Below are 27,724 nucleotides of genomic sequence, written 5' to 3'. Positions count from 1 at the left end.
ATTGCAGTTCACAAATTGTGCATTATATAGTCAATTATATCCATTACTCGTTACCATGTGAAGATTACATACGTGTCTACGTACTATACCCTAGCCCCTAAGCTTATTAAACCCTTAGGGGAAACAAGAAACGTGTGTCCAAACATCATAACATTGTACATCTTATTCGTATGCATTGCAGTTAACATATTGTGCATTATATAGTCAATTATATGCATTGCTCGTGACCATGTGGTGCATTATTCGTAGCGGTTTCCAGCCATTATTAGATTACTATTGTACCCTCATAATGCACAAAATAGGCCAAATAATGCAACACGGGATTAATTACCCAATGTTGATCTTGACCGTCCATTTCTCTAATCTAATGACTGATATTAAGAAGGAAAAAGGAGGAAATATAGGAAAAGGAAATGAATACATCCCTATATATATATATATATATATATATATATATATATATATATATATATATATATATATATATAAAAGGAGAGTTTTGGGGATATTTACACAACAGTCATTTAAGATTTAAAAGTATATAATTTTGATAAAACTGATTTAAATAAAAACTACTCCATAATCTAGACATTTATGAATAAAAATCTAGACGTTGCCTTCCCATGCCTTAAATCATTCAACACCTTCCATTGAATATCATAAATACTAAAAAATGAAAAGAGTAATTACTTGTAGTACAATTGGTGGAAAGTTGTAAAATAAAATTTAGCAGTTACGATTTTTATTTTATTCAATGCGACAATTTCCAAAATAGAGAGTTACTATTATTTTCTAAAAGATGAATGATATACATTTAATGAGGAAATTCAAAGGACATGCGTATCTATCAACAGCCTCAACATTTACTATCAATAAGAGTCATTTCAGAGAAGAATGTCAAAAGGACCGTCCAAAGAAGAATACCAAAAGGGAATAATGCCAATCGCCACCAATTTTTTTTATAAATACCAACCCATAAACCAAAAGTATCATGGACCCATGGCCATGGAGGAGAAACGAGTGTGGTCGGTGGGCGTTATCATGTGATGGTGTTGCATCCCATACAATGTGGTTGTCGAAAGAGGAATATCGACTGCGATAAGCATGCCAAAATAAAATATTTGAAGGGTTGAAAAGATGGAATCCACAAGAAGAGGAGCTATGCCTGCAGCTAGAATAATGAGTAGATAGATTTTTAAAAACCGAGTACTCGGCGGCTGACTATAGTTCTTTTGCAACGGTAGTGAAGGAGGAAGTAGAATGAGAGTAGTGTGAGAGATGGTGATGTGAAGAGCTTCTACTACTATCATGGTCTCCCAATATGTTGGTATAGCTAATACCAACGTATTCCTCTAAAATCTATAGTAATATTTTAATAATTAATGATACTCAAATTGTTTTCATACTCATATATGATTATTACTTTTATGGTCATAGATATTTTATGCATTTAACGTTATAATTTGTGATTTATTATTCTATATTGATATTTTGAATATTAGTGTAATTTTTTAAAGTTGTAATAGAGATCCAAAAGTATTATAGTCAAAATATATCGGCGTATATATTTGCGTTATTTAAATGTCAAATTGATTGAGTTTAATGTTTTTTTAAAAAATTCTTATACATTTTCTTAATTTTAGATTTTGTACAATGATATCATTTTCCATTTCAATTAATTAATCAATAATGTGAAGTTAGTACCAAAAAAATAAATGAGACCCATATTTCTTATTAACGTTGTTTCACTATTGAAGTACACGTGTTATTGATTATATATTGTTGTGTTTATAGTTTTTGCATTAGATATAAAAAAAATATTTTAATCACTATTTATATAGGTTATATTTAATGAATGATTTTTTTTATATTCTGACTTTTACACATAATAATTTCATAATATAATTTTGAAGGATGGGTCGTGCATATAATTGCTATAAAATACTGCTATGTCTTAGTGAGGAAAGTCAAATGTTTTTCCAATTGTTATGATATGTGTTTAGAGTTTAGGGTTTAGGATTTAAATTTTTTAAATGAAAAGGTTTTTAAATCAAATAACATAAATGTTATTGAAATATCAAATGTTAAATATTAGAAGTGATAGTAAATTTATTTAAAAGATTTCTTCGGTTACAATATTATTAGTATTTGATTAAAATGACAAGCCAAAAGCTGAAAATCCCCAATTTAGTAGCATATGAAATGTAAAATTAATTCACACAGATTTTTTTTTACATTTAAACGGCATCTTGACCTTCTCAATTCCAACCGTTCTCTTTCATAATTTCCAAAACAAATAATTACACAAGTTATGTAACTGAAGAAATCTTTTAAATAAATTTACTATCACTTCTAATATTTAACGTTTAATATTTCAATAGCCATTTATGTTATTTGATTTAAAAACCTTTTCATTTTAATGCTTGGATGAATGTAAGCAAGATTTTTTTTGTTTACCGTTCACATAGCCCTATTGTAAAGCACTTTCTTGATATGAGCATATAAACAGATTTACAGACAAGATTCAGGTAAAAAACCTCCACTATCAGTAAGGATTATCAAGTAGGCCGACCCAGTGTAAGATATCGAATACAGATCTAAAACCCCCAAAATAGAATAAGTGATCAACAAAGTAAAATTGAACTGGGACGGAGGGAGAATTTTATTGATATTTGGCTCATTTGTTGGCCATGATGAGTATACTTTGAATAAGTGATCAACAAAGTAAAATTGAACTGGGGAGGATGGAGAATTTTATTGATATTTGGCTCATTTGTTGGCCATGATGAGTATATTTTAAAGTTAAGGGTTTATGATTTAGGTTTCAAGGTTTGGGTTTTTGTGTATATGGTCACTATATTGCAATGAAATAAAGCTCGACTAGGAAGTGTCTCGCCAGTGCAATCTTAAATTATTGCAACGTAAACTTGCTCCTGCAGTTATAACTCAACGGTTAATTCATATTTTCACAGAATTAAAATGCTTTTCAATTTTAAGTCTGATATTTAAATGTCAAGACAAATTATTAAAATGTCAACACAAATATGTGTTGAAATTTTAATGTAATCGTATTGACATTTTTAAAAAAAGTTAGCATTTAAACGCACTCTTGTGGCCATGTGGGGTTAATGTGATTGAAAAGTATAATCCAAAGTAAGAGGATGTCGAATATTCATTTGTTTATCATTTCACAAATTTTATTTCGCATAATGAAATAAATATGAAGAAATTAAAATGACCCGTGCATCGCACGGGCGTGATACTAGTCTCATTAATGGGACAGAGGGAAATAATGACAAAATATTCCAAAAATACTGCTAGTTTTGGAAAAGATTTTTCTTAGAATATAGTACCATGTCTCATTTTCTCAATGTAATTTTCGCAATCGAAATTGACTCTACAAAATTGAAACTTGTCTTGATCTCAAGATAAATAGTAGGAGTACTACTACTTATTTAGAACGTGAATGAATGGGATGCAAGTCCTGAAATCGGTTAGATGCACTCCAACCAATCACAATTCTATTTTTCAAGAATCAAATATCAGACGACATAGTATATCAAATATGCATGCACGTTCCAACTGGATTAATAATTTAGTGGTATCATCATGTGAATGCATCTGCTAATTGATCCTTTTACAATTTCATGTTTCAAACTATCACTTTGTGAATTGTATTTCACATCAACCAATGTTTTTCTTTTCAACTTTCGCGTTAATAAAATTTTATAAAGGGAGACTATTCCCACAATTAAAAAGTTATGAAATTAATAGTGAGTCTTTATTATTATATACTAAAGTTGATACTTACAAGCTACATCTAAAATAAGTGTAATTGTTTCTTTAGGGAAAACACATAATTTTGTTCATTGAATATTTTACTTTCGTGGAGTACTATCTTCGACCATGTACTATATTTAGGTAGTGTAGATGTTGATGCTCGATTTACTTTTGTTGACTTCAAAATCTTAGTATTATTACGCAAACATTATGCAACACATACATAAGCATTTTCTGGATATCAAGGAAAGATATAATCATGGATGAAGTTAGGGTCCTACTTCCAATTTTTAATCTTGTTTTTTAACCAAAAAAATGGTCATCGCCCCATAATAGGAGTATTTATATGCTAGTAGCCTACCTGTATTTTGTTTTTGGACAATAAAAACTTAATGCCTACCTCAGATCTCTCCAAGCCTTTGACATAAGCACAAACAGATTCATCTAATTATCTTTGTTCGTTTCTGCATTCAATTCGGGGAAAATTCCAATCTTTTCAAATCCCACTAGTATTTCTTTTTCTTTCTATTTTGCTTCCTCTGTCAGTCTTATTATGCAAAAAAACACTCCATTTTTTGGTGACTGCAATTCTGTGAATGGTATGTTTGTGCTTACTATTATCTACTTTCATTTAATGCCTTGCTGCAGAGTATTTTCCTCTTAAATTCAAAGTCTTGCTTTTGCAGCAAATTGCAGTCTCATTTGATGAATTTGGACTGGAAACTCTGTCTACTTTTCAATTGGATCATTTATTTGTCAAGCTTGAGTTTGAGCCCATTGGTTAGTTGATTAAAGGCAGTTTTTTACATTGTAAGAACTTCATCTGCTGCCAAAATTGAGCTGTCCCTTTCTCTCTCATTTCCTTTTTTCTTGCAACCTTTGGGTGTCAAGAACTTTAATTGGATAATTTTATGGTCTGTTTTTGGGGTTTGCATCTTCAAATTTGTGGTATTCCTTCAAATTCTCGAAAGGAAAGGAGGAAAGGAATCAAAAATCAGTTGAGGGTTTGAGGGTTTCAGAATTGTGGGGTTTTTTTGAAAAAGTGGGGACCATCAAATCAGTTGATATGGTGGGTTTTCTGGTTGAGGTATGCTGAGTTAGAGGGAGTTTGGTTTAGTTTTGATATTGGTTGTTGCTGAAGCAAATCCGTGTGTGGTGATGGGAAATTGGGGGTTTTCTTGCATTCCTATTGTATTACTGTTGCTGCTGGAATTCTGCAGTGGGAGTGTGCAACGGATAGGGAAAATAGATCCAGGATTCAAAGGGGCTCAAATGGACTACATAGACAACGATGGAATGTTTCTGTTGTCGAACAACTCGAATTTCGCCTTTGGTTTAACCACCACTGCTGCTGATGTTACTCAATTTCTTCTTGTTGTGATGCACAAAAGCTCAACTATAGTTTGGGCTGGCAACAGGGATTCCCCGGTTAAGAATTCAGACAGCTTCGAGTTCGATGTCTCAGGCAATGCCTTCTTGCAGAGTGGTGGATCCACAATCTGGTCTTCTGATACTGCAAACAAAGGAGTTTCTTCATTGCAGTTGTTGGATAATGGGAATCTTGTTTTGGTTGGGAGTGATAACACTAGCTTTGTTTGGCAGAGTTTTAGCCATCCCACTAACACCCTTCTCCCAAGTCAAGAATTCTCTCAAGGAATGAGGCTTGTTAGTGACCGTGGCACGGCCAACTTGACTTACTCGCTTGAGATCAAGGCCGGGGACATGTCTCTCTCCGCGGGTTTCAACCCCCCACAGCTGTATTGGACTATGAGAACAGATACCCGGATAACCATCAATAAAGGGGGCGGTGCAGTGGCCTCAGCTATTCTAAGTGGCAATTCTTGGAAATTCTATGATTCGAGTAAGGTGTTGCTTTGGCAGTTCATCTTCTCGGAGAGCACCAGTGCAAATGCAACGTGGATCGCGGTGATAGGCAGTGATGGCTCTATCACATTCTCCATGCTTCAAGGTGGCTCGACTAATCCATCTCCGACAGGAATACCTCAAGATCAATGTAGTAGGCCTACAGCCTGTGATCCCTACGCAGTCTGTTATCCCGGTAATTCATGCCAGTGTCCCTCATCTATTGCCTCACCGTGCAAATCTATGGCCGCTCCTCCCTGTGATGGTCAGGTAGAACTTGTCAGTGGCGGTGATGATCTGAGCTACTTCGCGTTGCCATTTGTTCAGCCATTCAGTAAGGAAACCACCTTAGACAGCTGCAAAGCTTCGTGTCTTAGCAATTGCTCATGTGGTGCTATGTTTTTCCAGAATAGTTCGGGGAATTGTTTCCAGTTTAATGTGATAGGAAGCATGGAAGGATCTAGTAACGGAGGTGGCTACACTTCGTATCTCAAAATCTTGAGCAATGGAAGGAGGGACGGAGGCGGAGACAGTAGTAAGCCTTCTTCCCCTATAGTGATAGTCATTGTGATTGTGACTGTGGTTGTGATATTAGCAATGGTTTTTGCTGCATTCCATTTCTACCGGAAAAACAAGAAAGCGCCTGACACGCATAGGGAGAGCTCGGAGGAGGAGGACAACTTCTTGGAAGGCCTATCCGGGATGCCAATCCGGTTTAGCTACAAAGACCTCCAGACAGCCACAAGGGACTTCTCTGTCAAGCTCGGACAAGGAGGGTTCGGATCAGTCTACGACGGTACTCTCCCTGATGGGACCCGCCTCGCTGTCAAGCAACTCGAAGGCATTGGCCAAGGCAAGAAGGAGTTTCGTGCTGAAGTGAGCATCATAGGCAGCATCCATCACGTCCACCTAGTCCGCCTCAGGGGCTTCTGCGCTGATGGGAGCCACCGCCTCCTAGCCTACGAGTACATGGCCAATGGATCCTTAGACAAATGGCTGTTCAAGCAGGACAAAGGCGAGTTCTTGCTTGATTGGAACACGCGATACAACATTGCTGTCGGAACAGCCAAAGGTCTCGCTTATCTCCACGAGGACTGTGATGTCAAGATCATCCATTGCGACATCAAGCCTGAGAATGTGCTTCTTGATGACCACTTCATGGCTAAGGTCTCCGATTTTGGGCTGGCGAAGCTCATGACACGCGAGCAGAGCCACGTGTTCACAACGATGAGGGGCACCAGAGGCTATCTTGCACCAGAGTGGATCACTAGCTACGCTATATCAGAGAAGAGCGACGTGTATAGCTATGGCATGGTGTTGCTCGAGCTCATTGGTGGCAGGAAAAACTATGACCCTTCGCAGAGCTCTGAGAAGTCGCACTTCCCTTCGTACGCGTTCAAGATGATGGAGGAAGGTAAGTTGAAGGAGATCATGGATGAGAAGCTGAAGATCAATGAGGAAGATGAGAGGGTTGATATAGCCATCAAAGTTGCTTTGTGGTGCATACAAGATGATATGCATCTTCGGCCGCCTATGACTAAAGTCGTGCAGATGCTTGAAGGGCTGTGCCCGGTCCCTCCGCCTCCAACGGCTTCCCAGCTAGGGTCGAGGCTTTACTCGAGCTTCTTTAAGTCCATCAGTGAAGGGGGCACCTCCTCAGGCCCCTCGGACTGCAACAGCGACGCCTATCTCTCCGCGGTTCGCCTCTCAGGCCCTAGATGACATAAGGGTTGAAGCTTGTGTTGTGTAAATGGTAGCACTTCAAGTTTTGTAACGCTAAAGATATCTTAAATCTCAAATATGTCATGTTTTGTATTCTTGATTTGTAAATTAGTGATTTTGATCCATAGAAAAGCTTTGTTTATTTTGTTCATTTCAACTGTGTGACATTTTTGTAGTTGCTGTATTTGATCAACATTAACTTTAGTTTTAAATATAGTTCATATCAGCTAAAGTCGTGTTTCTTTTTATTTCGCTAATTTCTTTGTACTTTGGTGCGGTGATCGTGTGCATTTTAATTTTAAATGGGTTGATAATAAAAATCGTTTTTGTTCTTTATTGTTACATTAACAAAATAAAACGAAAGGGTCATAGTAGTTAGTAGCGCAGAGCTTTAATGATCTTGAGGTCACGGATGCAAACCCGCCATCTGATGAAAGACTTTCGGCTTTATCCGCAAACTTGATCGAATAGGATAGTCGGATTCCGTCAAAGACGGATTCGATAAACAAACAAAAAATAATAATAATTAATAAAACGAACCAAAAAAAGTCATTTCCTTCGTTCCTTCATAGTTGATGTATTTTTTCATTTTGAGAAGTTCCTTCATAATTGAGTCATTTCATATGATACTCCCTATGTCCCCCATTAAGAGTGTCTTATTTTATCATTTCTGTATGTCCCCATTAAGAATCTTATTTTAAGTAGGCTCCACAATCTACCAATTTATTTTGCCCACATTTTATTACTACCTCCGTCCTAACTAGGTTGAGTCAAAACTTTTAGTCACAGAGATTAAGAAATTGTGTTGAAAAGTATAGATGAATAAATTAGAAAAGATAAAGAAATATAGTAAAGTAAGTGATGTAATAAAGTAAGAGCGATTAAATATTTTATTTAAAAAAAATAACTCAACTTAGTTAGAACATCTCAAAAAGAAATACGACTTAACTTAGTTGAGACAGATGGAATATAAACCTAATATATAAGTGGTAATCATCTTCCACTAAGTTGTTCAATCCACTTTTCTTTACATTTTTTAAAATCATGGCGAAATCAAATACTTATGACTCTAATTATTAGGGGACAGAGGGAGCAATAATTAAGTCACTTTTTCTTTCCTCTCTTATTCTCTTTACTTTTTTATTTATCTTACTTTAGCTATATAAAATCTATCCACGTAACACACTAAGCATCAATTTCTTAAAATTTGTGCCAAAAAGAAGTGCATCAACGTACTTTTATAGGTTTTGTTAGTTGGTAAATCACCATGACTATGATCATTAAGGCCCTATTCATACCTAATTTCACTATTGAACGTTAATTCACCTTATTAATGAAGCAATTAGCAACTAATGAAGTAGTTGAAAGAGGATTAAGAAAGTGAATTTTCACCAATAATATGGGCCGTAAAGCCCACAATGTGCTTTATGGAATCGGGCCACTCAGCCCAGAATATAAGCTTACTGAGTTTTATCTAACATTTTAATAGGCATGTAAATAGGTGCATGTTCAGTGTTTTATGATTTTATCTGAAAATTGAATTCAAATATGTTAAATTCGGTTTATTTAATTTTTGTTCCATAAAAGTTGGGGCAGAAATCGAAATTAGTTAAGATCCAAATAAAAAAAATGATGTTTTTATCACCCCTATGCTAAATTTAATTTATCATATAAGCTTTTATAGACTTCTCCCCCGAAATTTGTATGGAAAAATAAGATAAATAAAAAATTTGTATATCTGAATTATAAAAAATGGTGAATTTTTAAAAATACATTAAAAGTTCGAATATTTACCGACCCACTATAGTATAAATTGTTTATCATTTTTTAAAATTGTGCATAAATAAATAGTAATAGTATAATTGATCTTGCAATTACTCGATACATAATCAGTATAGTATATTATCATTAAATAGCGTATTGTAGGCTATAACAGTATAACTCCCATTCAAAATGCAAAAAATAAACGGCACAAAAAATAAATGATCTTGTAAATAATTATAGGGTTTAATGGTAAAAGTATAATTGTTGGAGTAGTCAAAAAGCGAAATTCCCAATTACCACCATCTTTTAAAGAAAGAGAAAAATAGGTTCCCATAGCCAAACAAGTTGTGTCTCTCTCTCGAATTAAAAAGGTTTTTCATCTTTTGAGGATTTTAACAATTTCAACTTTTGAATATTTGTCTTGTCCTGTTTTCTCTAGTCCAATTATCCCCTACCAAAATAGCAAAATGAGGATTCACTGTAGAATAATTTTTACTATTATAAAAATTGAAGAAACAATCACTTAAATGCCAACATCTTATATCTTCTTATTAATTTCCCTATTCTTTTCTATTTTATGTACTAAAACAAATTGTAATGGAATTTCATAGAGTGGTCCTTGTGGAATTTAAAGAATCGAAATGACTTCTTTTTAAGTTTTTATTCTGAATTTATTATTATTATTATTATTATTATTACTATTATTATTATCAATCATTTACTAAATGTATCATCTGTGGAAATTTGTGTAATCATGTGGATATTTAATTTTCCTCTTAACTTTGAGGACTTATTCAATCGATAATTGATATTGGGGTGGACTATAACCATCTAATCAATTAATGCTAGTGTCCCATTATAAGGTTGATTTATTTATTAATGAAAACATGGGATTTAACATTTTAACTTATACTACATGCTTATCTAAATTGATTTATGGAAAAGAACCAACGCTTACAATAATTATGGAGTAAATTAAAAGAGTTGCAAACATATAAAGCTGATCAAATAAAACTTGAAACGATACCTGGTTTTTAAAAACACTTGACTACTAAAATGGCACTAATCCGAAATTAAATGAAATAGTGACGCTATACACCTCACTCTTGATAGCATTAATATTTCTAGACAACTTCTAATGATTTGTTTATTTTTTGCGATTGTGAAGGAAGCACTAATTAAGTCTATGCAAAGATAATTTAAATTACTCCATATAAAGCTCCAAGCATCTTGAAATTAACACGAAAAAAACATTTCATGTTTGAAATTAACATCATAGTCGAGTCGATCAATTGATAAATAAATAAACCATAACTATACATCTGTATATGCTTGTCATATTCAGGAAGTATTCGAATCATTTCTATATAATTAAACTGAATGAATAACTACATTTGTATTCCGCGATTTCAAATTATGAATTGAACATGTATATTTATTTAAAATAAAATAGTATAATTATCATACTACTATTATATTAGCCGTCTCAAGTGTGGCATGTATAGTTTATTAAACATAAATAAACACATAAAAGATTGACTATACAAAAGGGAAAGGTAGCCCATTTGGTCCATCATCATTCATCAAAGTTCAAACAAACATCAACAACTATTAATTGAGAGAGACACATTTGTATTAATAAATTGTTATATAGACTCGACTCATGTAAATATGTCTTGTACATTATGGGACATTATGTACGTACATCTATGTAATTTATTTTAAAATACGGCACAAATAGCAAGGATATATTTCTAATACATATACTGGTAATGTTCGATTCAATAAATTAAATAATAGTGAGATATAATATGGGACAAAGTAAGATAAAACTTTATCCAAAACTATATTAGTATAGGAATTTATATTATTGGTTGGTTGCCAAGATAATTTTAGTAAAAATATTTGGTTAGTATGATTAATGGGGTAGTAAAAACTTTTTTTTTATTGTAGATAATTTTAAATCAAAATTTATGTAACTAATAAATTAGTTAAATCAAAATAGTTACTATTTTATCAAATCAAATTAATTATAACCTATTTGATTATTGTGAAGCAAATTTTAAACCTCGTTAATTAAGAGCAATAATACCCGTTAATTAATCATTAAAGACCTACAGATCTTGAAGATTTACACTATTTGTTCCTCTATTTTAATTTTTTTTTGTCATAATATGTAATTTCAAGTTACAATGTTACTATATAGTCATTTCTTTCTCCATTAATACACAATATTCAATGCTCCCTTCGACATTTACATATAGATATGAGGCGACGAGGTTAAAGAAATGGGAGGGTCCAAAAACCTATTGTGGAGGCGGGCTTAGATGCGGGCCGTGATTGAGACACGGGCCGAGTAAAGAACAGTCGCACAAGACAATCGAACTGAGCCATAATGTCACGAGATACATTTGTGAGTGATTTGTATATAATTGTTTCTAAAAAACATTGATAAATATTTTTAATTGTTGATTTGATCATTTCTAAAAAATACTACTCCGTATACAATGTGATTAGAATACCTGTTACCACCGTAATAAAAATTGTCACATTTTCCTTGATGCATTTATTCTTATGTTATGTTTTAAACGTGTCACGGGTTGTACCATAAATAAGTATTGATTATTAATTTTTCATATCACAATTATATGCCAACTTATTATTTTTTCCTTAATCGTACATTTTTAAGTACTAGACTTTACGTATATAAAATCTAATTCGAATTATATAGTATATGCCGATGTAAGTATAAGCTATAAAATAAACAAAATAACAAATTATATAATGTGGAGTAACTTTTTATTATTATCAATTAGTATTAATTTGTACTAATATTATTTCAATACGTAATTAATCGTATATTCTTATTTCCTTATCTGGAGAACATACCAAAATCTACAGAAGCAGACACAGCTTGCCGCTGTTTATCTAAGAGAGAGAATTTTTAATTTCAAATAGTAAAATAGATTTTAATTAAAAAAAGAAGAAAAAAAGACAGAGAAGAGATAGAGAGAGAGAGTGAGAGAGAGCACACTAAAACTTGAAGATCATTTCAAAGTTGATACAGGAATTCCTGAGCCCCGACCCATTTAACAATCTCACCAGATCTTTACAATATTATACTGATTCACTCACTTCAAATGCTCTGAAAGGTGAGGCCTTTTTCAAGCATTGCATCTCATTGTTCTGTGTTGAGATGTGAGAATGTTTAGATGTGTGATGAGTAGCAATCTCTTGCTTGAAAACTGGAAAATGGGTTCTGTATCTGAATCTTGCAACTTGTAAAGGTCAGATCTTTGGAGGGTTTTGGAGATCTAGTGTGAGGCTGTGTTTTTAAAGTCCCTTTTGTCTTCTGGTTTTTGTCCTTTTCCTCTGGTTTTGTTGCTAAGACTCTTATTCTTGTTGGGTGTTTTTCTGAATTACTTTATGATGATATTCCTTGTGCATTATTGTTGTTTCTTGGTTCAAGATGGTGTTTTTTCGAATTTAGTTTTGTTTGCTTTGCTGGGAGAGAAAATGGAGATCGGAGAATTGATGGGGGATTGGAATGTTGAGTTGAAGACTTGTTAGTATCTATTAAGGCTTAATGTAACCATCTTTGGTGGAGATGCAACTTTATTACAGATTAGCTCTATATGTTGCTTGTGTTTCTCATTTGAATACTTGGTTGCTAGCATCATCTGTGTGTACGAATGCTATCTTATCTGTAGAGGATTTCTAAGCGGTTGGGATTTCAAGTGTGAGTGTTTTGATGCAGGCTTGCTGCCTCATCTGACGGAGTGTGATATGATTTTGTTAGGTAAATAGGCTTATGATGGCAGCTAATCCTGTGTGTGGGGCGGAGTTGGAGAATGGTCTTCACGAGCCACTCGTAATCTCTGAAAATGTAATTGGGACATCCAATGGGAACTTGGGGATCGAAGAAATAAGTGTTAATCTGGAAGAGGCTGTGAAGCTGGAAGATCATTTTTCAGTCCCTGACAAAGAAATCATTCAAGAACCTGTTATGCAACCAGAATGCCACTCTACTGTCACAGCTGAGGTATGAGATTTCGGAGTTGTTATCCAGCTGCATAGCTTCACTAAAATGTTTTGGAACTCTAAAATATGACTCTACTCTTTTCTTTTTGTTGCATGTGTGTAGGCCCCTGGGGTTAAAGGGTCTAGTGATCCTAAGAATTTGAAACCGCAAAAGGGCACAGGGAAGGCCAAGAGTGGTAAATCTTTAAGCCCGAAACCGGTGTCGTTGGCAGGTTTGAGTAAGAGCATAGATGGGAAAAAAGTGCCTAAATCTTCTGTTGCTTCAAATGGTACCATTTCTTCAGAATCAGTGCGTGGAAAGACTCCTGCTCTTAAAACAAAAGCTAAATCATTCAATGAGAGGGAAGCTTCTGATAGCTTGAAAGCAGCGAATGTTCAAACTGTTTCCAAGGTATAGTTGATGTATACATCTGCATGACTTACCAGTACATTTTTTTCTTCATAATTATTCAGTTTTTAGAACATAATTCCTTCATAATCTCCTGCAGCAGCAACGACATCCTGTTGCAATGACTTCTTCCACTAGTGAAACTCTGCCAGAGGATCCCACGTATGTTGTTTTTAATATTTCCTTCACGACTCTTAAAATTGGGAATTTGACTCCCCTAGTTGGGAAACGCAAGGTCCCCTAACACACATTTAGATAAAGATCTTTGAGCTCCTTTCTTGTAGTTATTTATACTATTCTTGAAGGTCGTACATTTCTTATTGCTTCAATGACATGGACTGTTTCCTCAATTCAGGGAGGAGGAGACAAAGGCAAAGGTCGTCAAAAAAGTCCCTGCTCATAAAGCTGAAGAAAATTCCGAGTCTTCTCTGTATCCTTTTCTTTGATATAGCTCAATAATTCTATGATATTGAAGTTGCAAGTGAAAAAACTATATCCTACTTGTGAATGTCTTATCCTTAATTGATATGTTGTAGTCCTTCTGATGATGGCAAGCCCCGCAAACTGGGTACTCTTCCTGCATACGATTTCAATTTTAAATGTGATGAGAGGGCTGAGAAAAGAAGAGAGGTTAGTTAGTGTACAGACTTTCCAGTCTTCCTCACATGGTCAGGGTTCATAAATTTCACTGAAATTTGTTTGGCAGTTCTACACAAAACTCGAGGAAAAAATTCATGCAAAGGAAATGGAGAAGAACAATTTGCAAGCCAAGACTAAGGTTTGGTTTGGATATATGAGATTAACATTTTGGGTGGTTGGTTTGAATTTTCTTTTCCATTCCTTCCTCTTTGCACAGGAATCTCAGGAAGCCGAGATTAAAATGTTGAGAAAGAAATTGGGTTTCAAAGCAACACCGATGCCAAGCTTCTATCAGGAACCTGCACCTCCAAAGTTGGAACTGAAGAAGGTAATTTTGATTAATTGTTTTTCATATATTGTTGAAGTTCCCATCTTTATAACTACTTTCTGATTTTGTTTTGTTTAAGGTAATCATGACCAAACTATTTTATGAAAGAAATTTTCACTCTCTTGCAATGTTGTCTCTTCAATGCTGAAATCAATTGTTTTGATGTACACATAAATATAATGGCTGGGGTACTCGTTTTGAGGAGTCTTCTCACTAGTGTAATGCCTAGTTGCTTATTCATGTTTGGCTTGATTATGTAGAAAAATGCTTTAGACATTGAACAAAATCATACTCTCAGTAGTTTATACAGTGCATGGTATGGAAATTGACAGAGGTCTCAAAATGGTTTAGTCTGATGACCGCAGTTAGACAATCTGATGTTTTTGACCACTCAGCCGCTCCCCCTCATCCCCTCAATAGTTTCTAATTGCAGGGGTGGCTGTAACGCTTCTCAGAACTGAATCACCAAATAATGTCCTATACTACCAAGAATGATCAACTTGTGCACAATTAACGATGAAAACGAGGGGTTCCATTAGTAAAATAATCCGTACTAACGCCTTGTTGTAAACAATCTATGTAGATACCTACTACAAGAGCCAAATCTCCCAAGCTTGGTCGAAAGAAGACTTCATCTACGGCCGAATTGGAAGAAAATGATGCCCCCATTGCTCGTCCAAGTAGGATGAGCTTGGATGTGAAATTTTCAAAAGGTAATGTTGCGAAGACGCCACCTCCCGTTGCCCTTATCAAGAAGCCACTACGAAAATCTCTTCCCAGGTTACCCTCCGAGAACACCACCTTGTCCGGTGAAAGGAAGAAGGCTGTGGCTCACAAGACCTCGGCTTCCAAAGAAGCAGCAGAATCCAGACGCGATACGAGTGAAGCTGCATCTGCACAGAAACAGGAGGGCGAGACTGGTGCTGAGGCAAATGGGAGTGAGACGTGCATGGATAACAACGAAGCTGCTCTGGAATCACAAGAACAAGATAGTTTGGTGCAGGAGCCGATTGCAGTATGAGGTGAAAGAATAGCTCCAATGCAGGCTATGCATCTTTTCTGAAAACGACGATGATAGTCTATATTAGAGCAAGCATGGGAGTAGAGTGTAAGGGGTGCCGGCGTCTCATTTTATTACCCCTAGTCAGCAACGAAGTTTGGTTGTTTGATATGTTTTTGTTATGTGTTTGCTGAGTGTGGAGAATATGTTATCCTAATTTATGGTTTAGGGCATGATTGTCACCCGAGTCAGTCAAAATTTTGGGGTGTTGGAATGGATTCCATCTCGAAAACAGCCTCTCTCTTGCTTTTCTATTGTTGATATAAACACAAGTTATCCTAATTTCTTTCTTGTTTTCTTTCCTCTCCTTTACACTTGACTTTGACATATTAATAGAGCTTAATTTCTCTTTCAACTCTGATATAATTCATTTACTTGTGCAAATTATTTATTACTCAAGTTTGCAAACTATATACTCCCTAGTCCCATAAAAATAAAAACACTTTTCTTTTTCATCCATCTCATAAAAATATCTTATTTCTATTTAAGTTATCTCAAACTCATTGTCCATAAATATTAATTTATTTACAACTTATAAGTCTGTTATTAAACACCAATAATATTTCCTATTCCTCATATATCTTACTTTATCAATTATACATTAATTTTCGTACTATCCCAATGTCATTTTTTTAGGTAGGAATATAGGATGGAGTAACTTTATCAATTATACATTAATTTTTGTGTTGTCCCAAATATTATTTTTTAGGTAGGATGGAGTATCATAATGTAGTAATTAGGTAACATACAACATTGAACAATCGTGGTAGGAATTAAAATAGTAGTAGTAAAATATTTTGAAATTAGGTAAACCCAATATGGCAGTGGAGAACTGTGAAACACAAACAATTTAGTATTATACTACTAGTATAATAACAGAACCCAAAACAGAGTTTCTGATACAAATAGCACAAGCTAAGAAGACGAAACACACAGCCGCAGTTGGCTTTTATTCATCAACATAAAAAAAAAACAGAGTAGGGAGCGTTATATTAAGAGGAAGGCTGCACGATGAAACCGAGGAGAAACCTGCAAAACCGGGTCTTGGAAAACGGAAAAACAACCAAAATTGGTCGTCGTGGTTTTCTGCCACGGCCAAAGCCCCAGGAAGCTACGCAATAAATGCCAACTGCCAAAAGAAGCAACCCTAAAACACCTGGATCAGAGTCTTGCCCAAAGCCATCAGATAAGGCAAACTTTTGTCGGATATCAAAGAGCATCCCGCAACAGACAGTATCTGCAAATTCATCTGCTTGGCTGTAACTCCGTAATCTGTTATCCCCGACTGGGAAACATCCAATTCGCTGAGCGACAGGCAATTCCTAGCGATTTCGATCAAGCTTGTGTTAGTGACGCGTCTGCAGCCGTTGAGGTTTAGAAGCTTCGATAGTTTCTCCATGAAGCTTTGAGATGGCCAAGACAGCATTGTCAGACGCATTTACTCAGACTGACCTTCACTAGACCAGCCTCTGAGCTCTGAACAAGGGGTACAATGCCAGCATCCGTTATATTCTCACGGCCACTAAGATCAACGTGAGTCAATTTGGGGCCCAAATGAGCCCAGCAAAATGTATAAGCCCAATTATAAGTCTTCTTTGAGATACATCTCCCCCAAATTCACAGCAGTGACATTAGTTCATCAGGCCATCCAGGCTGGAGACTGGCGCGGGCGGTGGGGGACGGGCAACCATGGCAAGGGGGGTTCCGGCACCGGCCAAGCCACATGCTTCCGTCACTGCTACATACATAAATACTACTCCCTCCGTCCCGGGCTACTCGCTCATTTCCTTTTCGGCTCGGAGATTAAGGAATGAGTGTATAGGAAAGTAAAAAATGACGGCTGTAGGTGAAATTTTTTACTAAAAATGGAAAGAGTGCAAGTAACTTGGGACGCCCAAAAAGGAAATTAGTGGATATGTTGGAATTGATAAAACTTCCTTTAACCTATCAACATATTTATAGCTACATTATGTATTATAAATAATTAAAAAACAGATGAATTGGTTGGAATTAATATTTTCCACACCTCATTGATATGTAAAGCATTTATTAATCGCCGTGCCTTTTAAGATATTATTAACTAATGGGAGTAATAAATTTATATTTGAATCAAAGTATTCAAAATATATTTGAATTGTATAGAGGATTTGCATCTGCAGAAAAAAGGAAATCGCTGTAGCAACTCAATATTATACAGCGTTTCATCATGATAGAGGGGTAAAACCGTCAGTATACACACTGGCCTAAAAGTGATAAACTTCAAGCGCGGCATCATTTGCAGAACTCTCTCTCTCTCCTTCCGCCGATTGGGAACTTTTGCCCTTTTTTTCGTAACGTTTTTGTCTGCAGAAATCCTCGAAGTCCTAACTATAACCTCCTTACTTCTCTATTCTTTCTATCAGATCCAACAGGTAAGAGCGAAACCCTAGCTTTGCTCATACATCAATTTTCTTTTTCAATTTATGATTGCCCGACTAGGGATCTCTTTCTTTCTGAGATTTTAGGAGTATCGAAGAACGAATTTTTGTTTATTGATCTACTGCTTTCCTGCAGCAGGTACGTAATGGGAGACACCAAAGACAACGAAGCTTACGAAGAGGAACTCCTCGACTACGAGGAAGAAGAAGAAAAAGCCCCCGATTCGGTCATCGCCAAAGTCAACGGAGAGTCCGGCAAGAAGTGAGTTTCCCCTACGATCTTTAATTTTGGAAGCCCTTTTACTCAATATGATATGCTATGATTGCTATCTGTCGGAGAAAGTTTTTTCTACTATAATGCTTATAATTCATTCCACTAGGTTTCTTGTTTTATATCTTACTTTATTGGTTTACTGTTGTTTCTATCTCGGAAACCTGTTACTTTTAGCTAGATGAATTGTGTAGTTGGTCGTTTTGTGTGTGTTTGATTTTGGTTTTGGTTTTGGTTTTATTTATACTTAAATTACGGACCAATGGTCTATGAGTTCGGAAATTTCTTTTTAGAGAAGCATTTTTTAAAAATTTGATGTGGCTGGCTTGGTTGGCTTATTGTTCTGGGTGTAGGTGATGAATTATTTTTTGGCTCACTTTTTTCCAGAAATTGCTCATGTATTTCATGTCTGTACAGAGGCTATGTGGGGATCCACAGTTCAGGATTCAGAGACTTCCTCTTGAAGCCAGAGCTCTTGAGGGCTATTGTGGATTCAGGATTTGAGCATCCTTCAGAAGGCAAGATACTCTATTTTGTTGTTGACCTGAATTGCTCAACAATCATGCGACAGTTCATTTTCTGAAAGAGTCATTAACTCATTATAAGCATTAAATGTCTTTCCATTTTACGATAAAATATTTGACTGTAGGTACAAATGTACAATGATAGTGGATATTATTTGAATTTGAATTTGAATTTCACACATCAAGTAAGAAAGTTTACCATTCTAGAGGATTTGTTTTCTTTAAACTTGCTCCCAAGATTGTGGACCATCCTACTTTTGTTTGTATGATATTTTTAGTTTTAGTTACTCTGTAGGTGTTCTTCATTCGTGCAAGTTTTTACGTTGACACTGTTTCTTCTGGGTATTACTCAATTAGGGGTAGTTTTTTGCTATTGTTGTTGTGCATAAGAGTATTTGTGCATTAACTGAATTCTCTATGTATATTCTTTAAATACTACTGTTCAGTTGTTACTCAAGGCTATTGCTTTTCTCGTTCTTCAAAATTATTTTGTGGATTATAATGTATCTCACAGTCTATGTATTACACAGGTAAATCACTAACATCACTCTATCTTGGAGAAGTTGAATGGTAAAACCTTTATTAATTGAAACTGAGCGTTCCTTGGATCAAATTTCTTTGGCTCTTCATCAGTTCAACACGAGTGCATACCTCAAGCTATTTTGGGAATGGATGTCATCTGCCAAGCCAAGTCTGGCATGGGGAAAACTGCTGTCTTTGTTCTTTCGACATTGCAGCAGATTGAACCCATTGCAGGTCAAGTTGCTGCACTTGTGCTATGCCACACAAGGGAACTGGCTTATCAGGCAGGTTTTCTATTTCTGAACAAGTGTGGAAGTTTGGATATGGATACTATGCATATATGTGTGGCTAGATATGTTTGTTGCTTTGATGTTGTCTTGTCTTACTCTATATTCTCTTTACTGAATTTTGCAGATCTGTCATGAATTTGAGCGATTCAGCACCTATTTGCCAGATATTAAAGTTGCAGTTTTCTATGGTGGAGTCAACGTTAAGATTCACAAAGATCTTCTGAAGAATGAATGCCCTCACATTGTGGTAGGAACACCGGGAAGGATACTTGGTCTAGCAAGAGACAAGGACCTTTCTTTAAGGAATGTGAGGCATTTCATCCTTGATGAATGTGACAAGATGCTCGAGTCTCTTGGTATGCCTTCCATATAATATCATTGTCTTATAACCCCCATGTTTCACCAAAGTTTCTGGAACAAATGTCATCATTTGATCAAGTTATTTTACCTCTATTCAGATATGAGAAGAGACGTGCAGGAGATTTTCAAAATGACACCGCATGACAAACAAGTTATGATGTTTTCGGCTACACTCAGTAAAGAGATTCGACCTGTTTGCAAAAAGTTCATGCAAGATGTAATGTCCTGTGGCCAGTTCTACTTGAATTTTGAAGTCTACACTGTTTCAGTTATTCCAGCTTTCTGCAAGTGACATGTATGCCAAGAATACAGTGGTGAAAGCTCTGTATGCTTGCTGTATCATGCTTGCATATGATCTATCCGGCATCTGATGGTTCATTCAAATGGTTTGGTGGGCAGGGGTTTTCTTTGGTAGTCCTTATTCTATATAGGTGGTGTCCAGAGTTGAATTTTTTTGGTAGTCTTGTAGTTTTTTTGTTTTTTCAACTAGGCATTTTTTCCTATGCTTTTTTATAGAAAGTGAGAGGAGAGGGATGGAATGGAAACTTGAGTTGTTTATGTAGTTGGAGAAGTAGCTGACTTTGAGCAGCAGTGGTGCACTAGTAAAGTTTCTGCAAGGAGTGATTCAGATGAACCGGGACATCAATTCGGGCCATGCACGTCGTCAATTCATTTCATACTGGATAATCATTAGCTTCTCATGGGGCCTAATATGCTTTACTGTAACATTTCTTCCTTTCAGCCGATGGAGATTTACGTGGATGATGAGGCGAAGTTAACCCTTCATGGTCTTGTACAGGTTTGTTCGTACACTAAATAGTCCTCTTTAATTTTTGAAGTTGCAGTAATCGTTACTGGGTATTGCGAATAACAGCACTACATCAAACTGAGTGAGCTGGAGAAGAACCGGAAGCTGAATGATCTGCTGGATGCATTGGATTTCAATCAAGTTGTTATCTTTGTCAAAAGTGTTACTAGAGCTGCTGAGCTGAACAAGTTGCTTGTGGAGTGTAACTTTCCATCAATTTGCATTCACTCTGGCATGTCGCAAGAAGAAAGGTCCCTTATCTCTAAACTTACTGTTAACCATATAAATTGATGTATTTTGTCCTGATAAAATGTGTGACTCACATTACAACTATATTCGGATTAATTAGTATTAGTTGGAGATAGAATGAATACTATGTTTGTATTTTCAGTTTTTTATGCGAATGTGTTTGATTTGTAGATTGACCCGATACAAGGGATTCAAGGAGGGACATAAGAGGATTCTTGTAGCAACTGATTTGGTAGGAAGAGGAATTGATATAGAACGAGTTAATATTGTGATCAACTATGATATGCCAGATTCTGCAGATACTTATCTTCACCGGGTATGATCTAATTCATCTTTCTTTAGTTGCCAGTTTCTGAAAAAAAACTAACTCCCAAGTTTCTGTTCTTATTCCCCATGTCTGTAGGTGGGTAGAGCTGGGAGGTTTGGCACCAAAGGGCTGGCCATCACGTTTGTGTCTTCTGCCTCTGATTCAGATGTTCTAAATCAGGTTTGTTAGTAGGATTTGGGGTGATTTGGGGTCCTTTAGTAGAAATTGCTTATTGGATCCTTGCATTTTATGTGACATTCCCCTACTTTATGTTACAGGTACAGGAGAGGTTTGAAGTTGATATTAAAGAACTACCTGAACAGATTGATACTTCCACATATAGTAAGCATTTGTCTGTCTGCTTTTTACTAGGCCATCCAATCATTGTATTTTGACATTTGAACATAGGGACCAATGCTTCTGTTTCCTATCATTAGTTGTTGTGCAGTGGTCTGTTTAATTGAAGCTTACACTATCATTGGTTTTTGTGCAGTGCCATCATAAAGCTTACGTGAGGCGAGGGAGAGGGAGAGTTGCTCTTGGTTACTGAAAAACGACAATGGCTGCTCTAATTGTTGTATTGTTGCACCTTCTATTAACTTTAGGGCGGTTGGCATCAGATGAGATATTATCACTCGGATTTTAAAAATATCTGATGCCCATGTTGTGGCTGCAGACCATATTTAGTTACAATCTGTTTTTTGTGGATTGCTTAATGAGATTTGAGGTAGATTTATTTATGTTTACAAAAAATCAGCTCTTTATCAGTTTTTTCCAGCAATCTATTGGTTACCATGTATCATGATTTGGAGCAATGCCTCTTTCTATCATCTGCATAAGCATATCACAAAAAACTTGTTGCAAATCTCCTTCAACCCACAATGCTTTCTTAGCTTCGTCTAATAAGAGTATGATCTGACAGCAGCAGGAAACCAGTTTTTCGTTTAGTTGAGCGCCTTCACCAACGTTGTAATTCTTAGATCCTCAAGCGATTCTTCCTCTACAACTGCCTCTATCCTCAAGCATAAGCTCCAAGATCTGTACTCCCTCATGAGTCTTCCCAACCTGTGTGTTAGTGTCTCAAACGTGACAAAATCCCAACGAACACCAGCCCTTTTCATCTCGTGAAACAAATCAAGAGCTGAATCCATCTCTTTAGACTCACTGAAGATAAAACATAGAGGTTGGATGGATCCCTTGCCAGCATTCTGCCACGGCAGGGGATCATTCATCAAGATCCTAGCTCTACCAACTTTTGCAATGAGCATGAATCAAAGTGATTTTACACACACTACATTAACCTTAACACTATGATTCTTCACTATCTGCACCAGCTTTAAGCAAACGCCTTCATCTCAAACCAGTTTCCTAGCAGTATCAATTCTTCCTTCATGGATGTATAAACGAGAGGTGGAGCAGAGCTGCCTTACTTAGCCTTCTTCAACTATGCAATTCTTACTCAAAACTCACTCAAATTCATGCAAGAATTCTCAAGCTCGGTTTGCTCAACAACCCTTTGGTCCTCACCAAATTCACCTCTATTCTTCAGCCCTAAACGCAATCCCCTATGCTTGTTCTCTCATCTTCTCCCCTGAATCACTGCCGTATAACCATGATGCCTTCCTTTTCAACACCATTATCGAAGCTTTCGCAGAATCCACTCAATTTAAGCGCACTAGCATAATTTACTACAGCAAAATGCTTACACATTGCTTCAAACCTAATAACTACACCTACCCTTTCGTCTTCAAGGCTTGTGCCGGCATTCGCGACTTCAATCTAGGCAAATCCGTGCAGGGATCGGTTTTGAAACTCGGATTTCACGGGGAATCGCATGTTGTCAACGCAATGCTTCACATGTATTGCTGTTGTGACGATGGGATTCAGTTTGCAGAAAAGGTGTTCGAGGAAATGCCTAAGAGAAATTCAGTCCTTTGGAGCACGATGATGGGCGGGTATGTGAGGAGGGGAATGTCTGCTGAAGCTATCAACTTGTTCAGAGCGATGTAGACTGCGGGGGTGAGGCCGGATGAGATCACTATGGTGATGGTGCTATCGGCGTGTGCTGACCTCAGAGCCCTTGAGCTCGGGAGGTGGGTGGAATCATACGTCGAGAGGGAGAAGCTTGAGATGAGAGAGAAGCTCTGCAATGCCTTGATAGACATGTTTGCTAAATGTGGTGATGTTGATAGTGCATTGAGGTTGTTCAACAACATGCCTCAAAGTAAAAGGAGTATTGTTTCTTGAACTTGTGTGATTTCCGGCATGGCATTGCACGGGCGTGGTTTGGAGGCCGTTGCCCTCTTTGAGGAGATGAGACGAGCCGGGGTTGTCCCTGACAGCGTTGCATTCTTGTGCATGCTCGCTGCTTGCAGCCACTCTGGTTTAGTCGAGGAGGGGAAGCATTATTTCAATTCAATGGAGAAAGATTACGCCATTGCACCAAAAATAGAGCACTACGGCTGTATGGTGGATCTGCTGAGCAGGGCCGGATTAACTGAACAAGCTCTCGAGTTCATAAATACAATGCCAATGGTGCCAAATCCAGTCATATGGCGAACTTTGGTATCTTCGCCTCATGCTCAAGCTCATCTCCTTCTTGGTGAAAGAGTCACCACAGATCTCATCAAGGCTGAGCCTATGCAAGAGGCGAACTATGTGATGCTCGGGTCTATCTATGCCAAGCTCCCGGACTGGAAAAGGAAAACCGGAGTTAGGGAAGCAATGAGGAAGAAAGGGATCAAAAAAATCCCGGGAAGCACCATGATTGAGCTAGGTGATGGGATTTACGAGTTTGTTGCAGGCGATAAATCTCATAAAGAGCACTCCCAGATTTATGAGATGGTGGAGGAGATGGAGAGGAAGATGAGAGCTGCAGGATACGTTTCTACAACGACGAATGTGTTGCTCGACATTGAGGAAGAAGATAAAGAGGGTGCCCTGAATAAGCATAGTGAGAAGCTGGCCATTGCATTTGCGCTGCTTAAAACTAATCCAAGATCGACTATTCGGATAGTGAAGAATCTGGTTTGTGTGGATTGTCACTCTGCTACTAAACTCATATCTCTCATATATAATAGACAGATAGTAGTGAGAGATAGGAACAGGTTTCATCACTTTAAAGATGGATTCTGCTCCTGCAATGATTTCTGGTGATCTTTAATGCAAGCTTGCAGTTGCTGCTTCTTGAAGTTGATATATTTCATCTATTAATAAGTAAATCATTTTAATTTTTTTTTTTGAAAGTCTCATCTCATGTTTGGCTGAGTATTGCTGGAAATTGAACACAAAGGGAAAACTGAGATGGAACTTGAATTCAGTTGGTGGTTGAAGAGGATGCCACGTCAGTTATCATTACAACAAATGGCTTGGACATCAACAATAATAAAATATTATTACAACATCATACCATTCATATTTTATGACCAAAATAACGAAAATTTTCAGAAAGATGAGTTAAACATATTCAGGAAATGATGACACGTCTAAATCATGAAGCAATTCAGTCTGAGTTATCCAAATACTACTATTAAAGTTTAAAATATACCTGGTTTTATGTGTGTGTGAAGAGGGAAGAACAGAGTCCCACCTCACCTTTTTTCATACCTGTTCCTCAAAGTAAAAGAGCCCTTCATTGATATGATACCTCCGCGTCCATCCATTGTTTCTTAGATTCTTCCATCATAGCAATATCTAATTAAATCCATATAATATGATTACATGATTGCTGCTTTACAATCTTACACTATTCTCCCTAGGCCTACTGTCTTTTTTGACCAAGAATTAGAATATTTTGCTATATACTAACCTACCCAGTTGCCAACAATGGAGTTTCTGCCTACCCATTTGGCCAAAATCGAATCTTACCCTCCGTCACCTTTTTCATTCCGCCTCGAGACATGAAATCTTCGTGTTGAGATTATCACACACGGAGGGAAACAAGGCGACTGTTTGTGATAAAGTTTTTTTTTGTTGGTTTCTGTTTATAGGGTTTACAAAGATATTGAATGATGGGCGGTAGAGGAGAAATGAAATCTCAATCGTTCAAGAAAGGTGGGATTTTATCAGATTCTCATTTGGGACTTCAATGGAGCAATCAAGATTGCAACTTTTATCCAGGTGGTGGGTTGTTTGCCTCTGTGCAAATGGGAAATGAAGGAAATGAGGGTCTGAAATTACCCTATCCTGATTTGCTAGTGAAATACGTTTCACTGCCTGAGGGGTTTGGTGAGGCGAAGGGTTTGGGGGGAAAGAAGAAAAAAAGGGGGCTTCAGCTTAAGATTAAGATCTCTAATCCTTCATTAAGGAGGTTAGTTAGTGGTGGGATTGCCGGGGCAGTTTCTAGGACTGTTGTTGCTCCTTTGGAGACGATTAGGACTCACTTGATGGTAGGTAGCAGTGGGCATTCCACAACTGATGTGTTCAACAATATTATGAAAACAGATGGATGGAAAGGATTGTTTAGAGGGAATTTTGTGAATGTGATTCGCGTTGCACCGAGCAAAGCCATAGAGGTAAGAAGTGTTCTAGGATGTTGTTTGATCTGTTTTAGCTTGATTTTGTTGTATATGTATGTGCTTTTGAGCTTTACATGGTTTATTGTTAGCTGGTGTTAATTGTTACTACTGCTGTCTATTAAGGAAAGAAGAAGCTTGAGACCTTTTACTTCACTTAATAGCTATTAGGTTATAGCATGAAGTACTTAATTTATAGAGATACTTAACGCCACCAGTTTGGGCTTAGGTAGGTAACTTGTCACTGTGATATATGTTTTGAAGCTTGTATGTTGTGATGGTAGGAAAAAAATAAGGTGTAAGAGGGTGATGTTATTATGCATAATGTATAAGCCTAGTGTTTTTTCTTGATCTTTCAACATCTTTGATTACTGTGCGACTTCAAATGTTTCACGGGTCACCTTGACAAGGTATACCAGTTACTGTCATTACGTTGATTTTAATATATATGCTCATTTTTCCTCCTTGAGTTCCCTATAATTCTCTAGGAACTCCATAATCTTTCGTAGCCACAGAACACTTCATTTATCCTGTCAAGATCAAGTTCAGAGTGGTTATTAGTTTTTCTAGAGAGCAAATCTCTTTTACGCGACAATAAGGTGGTTTTCTAGAGATAAAAAGTGGTTCTCTGAAGTGGAATATATACCATGAATGCCTTGATATTCAATCTAATTATTTCATATTTGAACATTTTGTACATGTAATATTTCCAGCCGCCTATTAGCTTGTCTGAGTTGGTGATATGATCATTCAACTAAGTATAACACTTTGATGGAACTCTAGTTGTATATGATTTTGATTTGGTTATTATTCCTATTTCCTTGCTCATATCTAATCTTGACAAAACATGTGATCATCTCCCTCAGCATGTACAATTTAATTCATTTATTTTCACCAATTAATACTCCTATGTTTGTACTTTGTACTCAAAACATATTTCTACTCTCTTGCAGTTATTTGTTTATGATACTGTCAACAAGAACTTGTCTTCCAAACCCGGTGAACAGCCGAAATTACCCATTCCTCCTTCTCTAGTCGCGGGTGCCTCAGCTGGGGTCACCTCAACACTGGTCACCTACCCCCTCGAGCTACTCAAAACTCGACTAACCATACAGGTAATTAACTAATCCACTTCATATCCAGAGTACATTTCAATTTCCGCACCATTCATGCCTTTTGCTTGCAGAGAGGAGTCTACGACGGTCTGCTGGATGCATTTGTCAAAATACTGCAAGAGGGTGGGCCTGGCGAGCTCTACAGAGGCCTCGCCCCGAGCCTGATTGGAGTAATCCCTTATGCTGCCACCAACTACTGTGCCTACGACACTCTGCGGAAAGCCTACAGGAAAATCTTCAAACAAGAAAAGATAGGCAATATAGAAATACTCATGATCGGGTCAGCAGCTGGCGCCATTTCTAGCACGGCCACATTCCCTCTTGAAGTTGCGCGCAAACACATGCAAGTGGGGGCCGTGAGCGGGAGGCACGTGTACAAGAACGTTCTGCACGCTCTCGCCTGCATCATCCAACGAGATGGGATACAAGGTTTGTACAAAGGGCTCGGGCCAAGCTGTCTGAAGCTGGTGCCTGCGGCTGGGATATCTTTCATGTGTTATGAAGCATGTAAGAAGATTTTGGTAGAGAGAGAAGAGGATGCATAGGAAAGGAAATCTGTTTTTCTGAATAAATTCCAGTGGATAAACCACAGGTCAATTGACATTTTACAGTCTCTTTACAAATTTTCTTCTAGTGTAGAATTTTTTGCTCGGAACTTGTACTGATTTTGAGATGAAAATCAATATGTTTTACTGTTTTTGCTTGTAAATTTATGTTAAATTGTTTCACCATTTCCAGACTCGATTTGTCAAACAAGAAGAT

General features: G+C 36.8%; 4 protein-coding genes and 1 pseudogene across 8 annotated transcripts; all 5 read left to right on the top strand.

Annotated features, from left to right (window-relative positions):
• Positions 1-4,078: 4,078 nt before the first annotated feature.
• Positions 4,079-7,516, top strand: LOC121809725 (G-type lectin S-receptor-like serine/threonine-protein kinase SD2-5). Its single transcript, XM_042210492.1, has 2 exons — positions 4,079-4,379; positions 4,467-7,516. Exon 2 carries the CDS (start codon positions 4,939-4,941, stop codon positions 7,363-7,365), a length of 2,427 nt encoding a protein of 808 aa, XP_042066426.1. The 5' UTR covers positions 4,079-4,379; positions 4,467-4,938; the 3' UTR covers positions 7,366-7,516.
• Positions 7,517-12,101: 4,585 nt separating this feature from the next.
• On the top strand, positions 12,102-15,867 carry LOC121806533 (protein WVD2-like 5). Of its 4 annotated transcripts, none has more exons than XM_042206610.1 (9): positions 12,102-12,281; positions 12,929-13,171; positions 13,274-13,561; positions 13,662-13,720; positions 13,914-13,988; positions 14,095-14,188; positions 14,265-14,336; positions 14,415-14,525; positions 15,109-15,867. In XM_042206610.1, exons 2-9 carry the CDS (start codon positions 12,941-12,943, stop codon positions 15,544-15,546), a joined length of 1,368 nt encoding a protein of 455 aa, XP_042062544.1. In that variant the 5' UTR covers positions 12,102-12,281; positions 12,929-12,940; the 3' UTR covers positions 15,547-15,867. The 4 variants fall into 4 exon arrangements, with proteins under 4 accessions (XP_042062544.1, XP_042062540.1, XP_042062542.1 ...); XM_042206606.1 differs by having other exon boundaries at positions 13,659-13,720; XM_042206608.1 differs by having other exon boundaries at positions 12,887-13,171; positions 13,659-13,720.
• A 1,965-nt stretch (positions 15,868-17,832) lies between these two features.
• On the top strand, positions 17,833-22,135 carry LOC121809583 (DEAD-box ATP-dependent RNA helicase 15-like). 2 transcript variants are annotated; one of them, XM_042210299.1, is made up of 12 exons: positions 17,833-17,996; positions 18,139-18,264; positions 18,691-18,791; positions 19,431-19,603; positions 19,734-19,965; positions 20,068-20,186; positions 20,712-20,768; positions 20,844-21,028; positions 21,198-21,342; positions 21,430-21,513; positions 21,612-21,675; positions 21,827-22,135. In XM_042210299.1, exons 2-12 carry the CDS (start codon positions 18,149-18,151, stop codon positions 21,835-21,837), a joined length of 1,287 nt encoding a protein of 428 aa, XP_042066233.1. In that variant the 5' UTR covers positions 17,833-17,996; positions 18,139-18,148; the 3' UTR covers positions 21,838-22,135. The 2 variants fall into 2 exon arrangements, with proteins under 2 accessions (XP_042066233.1, XP_042066232.1); XM_042210298.1 differs by having other exon boundaries at positions 17,834-17,996; positions 18,142-18,264.
• A 100-nt stretch (positions 22,136-22,235) lies between these two features.
• Positions 22,236-24,524, top strand: LOC121809582 (annotated as a pseudogene).
• Positions 24,525-24,646: 122 nt separating this feature from the next.
• LOC121809584 (adenine nucleotide transporter BT1, chloroplastic/mitochondrial-like) lies at positions 24,647-27,671 on the top strand. Its single transcript, XM_042210300.1, has 3 exons — positions 24,647-25,847; positions 26,801-26,962; positions 27,034-27,671. The coding sequence occupies exons 1-3, from the start codon at positions 25,341-25,343 to the stop codon at positions 27,505-27,507; spliced, it is 1,143 nt and encodes a 380-aa protein (XP_042066234.1). The 5' UTR covers positions 24,647-25,340; the 3' UTR covers positions 27,508-27,671.
• Positions 27,672-27,724: the final 53 nt, after the last annotated feature.

Source organism: Salvia splendens, chromosome 6, assembly GCF_004379255.2.
Source record: "Salvia splendens isolate huo1 chromosome 6, SspV2, whole genome shotgun sequence".
Taxonomy (NCBI): domain Eukaryota; kingdom Viridiplantae; phylum Streptophyta; class Magnoliopsida; order Lamiales; family Lamiaceae; genus Salvia; species Salvia splendens.
This window is presented reverse-complemented; position numbering and strand designations above follow the sequence as displayed.

Bases quoted from the DNA above. Each gene is read 5' to 3' on its own strand.
- LOC121809583 (XM_042210299.1), top strand. From the start codon at position 18,149: ATGGGAGACACCAAAGACAACGAAGCTTACGAAGAGGAACTCCTCGAC. The intron at 18,265-18,690 runs GTGAGTTTCCCC...ATGTCTGTACAG, and splicing joins AACGGAGAGTCCGGCAAGAA to AGGCTATGTGGGGATCCACA. The intron at 20,187-20,711 runs GTAATGTCCTGT...TCTTCCTTTCAG, and splicing joins GCAAAAAGTTCATGCAAGAT to CCGATGGAGATTTACGTGGA.
- LOC121809725 (XM_042210492.1), top strand. From the start codon at position 4,939: ATGGGAAATTGGGGGTTTTCTTGCATTCCTATTGTATTACTGTTGCTG.
- LOC121809584 (XM_042210300.1), top strand. From the start codon at position 25,341: ATGATGGGCGGTAGAGGAGAAATGAAATCTCAATCGTTCAAGAAAGGT. The intron at 25,848-26,800 runs GTAAGAAGTGTT...ACTCTCTTGCAG, and splicing joins CACCGAGCAAAGCCATAGAG to TTATTTGTTTATGATACTGT. The intron at 26,963-27,033 runs GTAATTAACTAA...TTTTGCTTGCAG, and splicing joins AAACTCGACTAACCATACAG to AGAGGAGTCTACGACGGTCT.
- LOC121806533 (XM_042206606.1), top strand. From the start codon at position 12,941: ATGATGGCAGCTAATCCTGTGTGTGGGGCGGAGTTGGAGAATGGTCTT. The intron at 13,562-13,658 runs GTATAGTTGATG...AATCTCCTGCAG, and splicing joins ATGTTCAAACTGTTTCCAAG to CAGCAACGACATCCTGTTGC. The intron at 14,337-14,414 runs GTTTGGTTTGGA...CTCTTTGCACAG, and splicing joins ATTTGCAAGCCAAGACTAAG to GAATCTCAGGAAGCCGAGAT.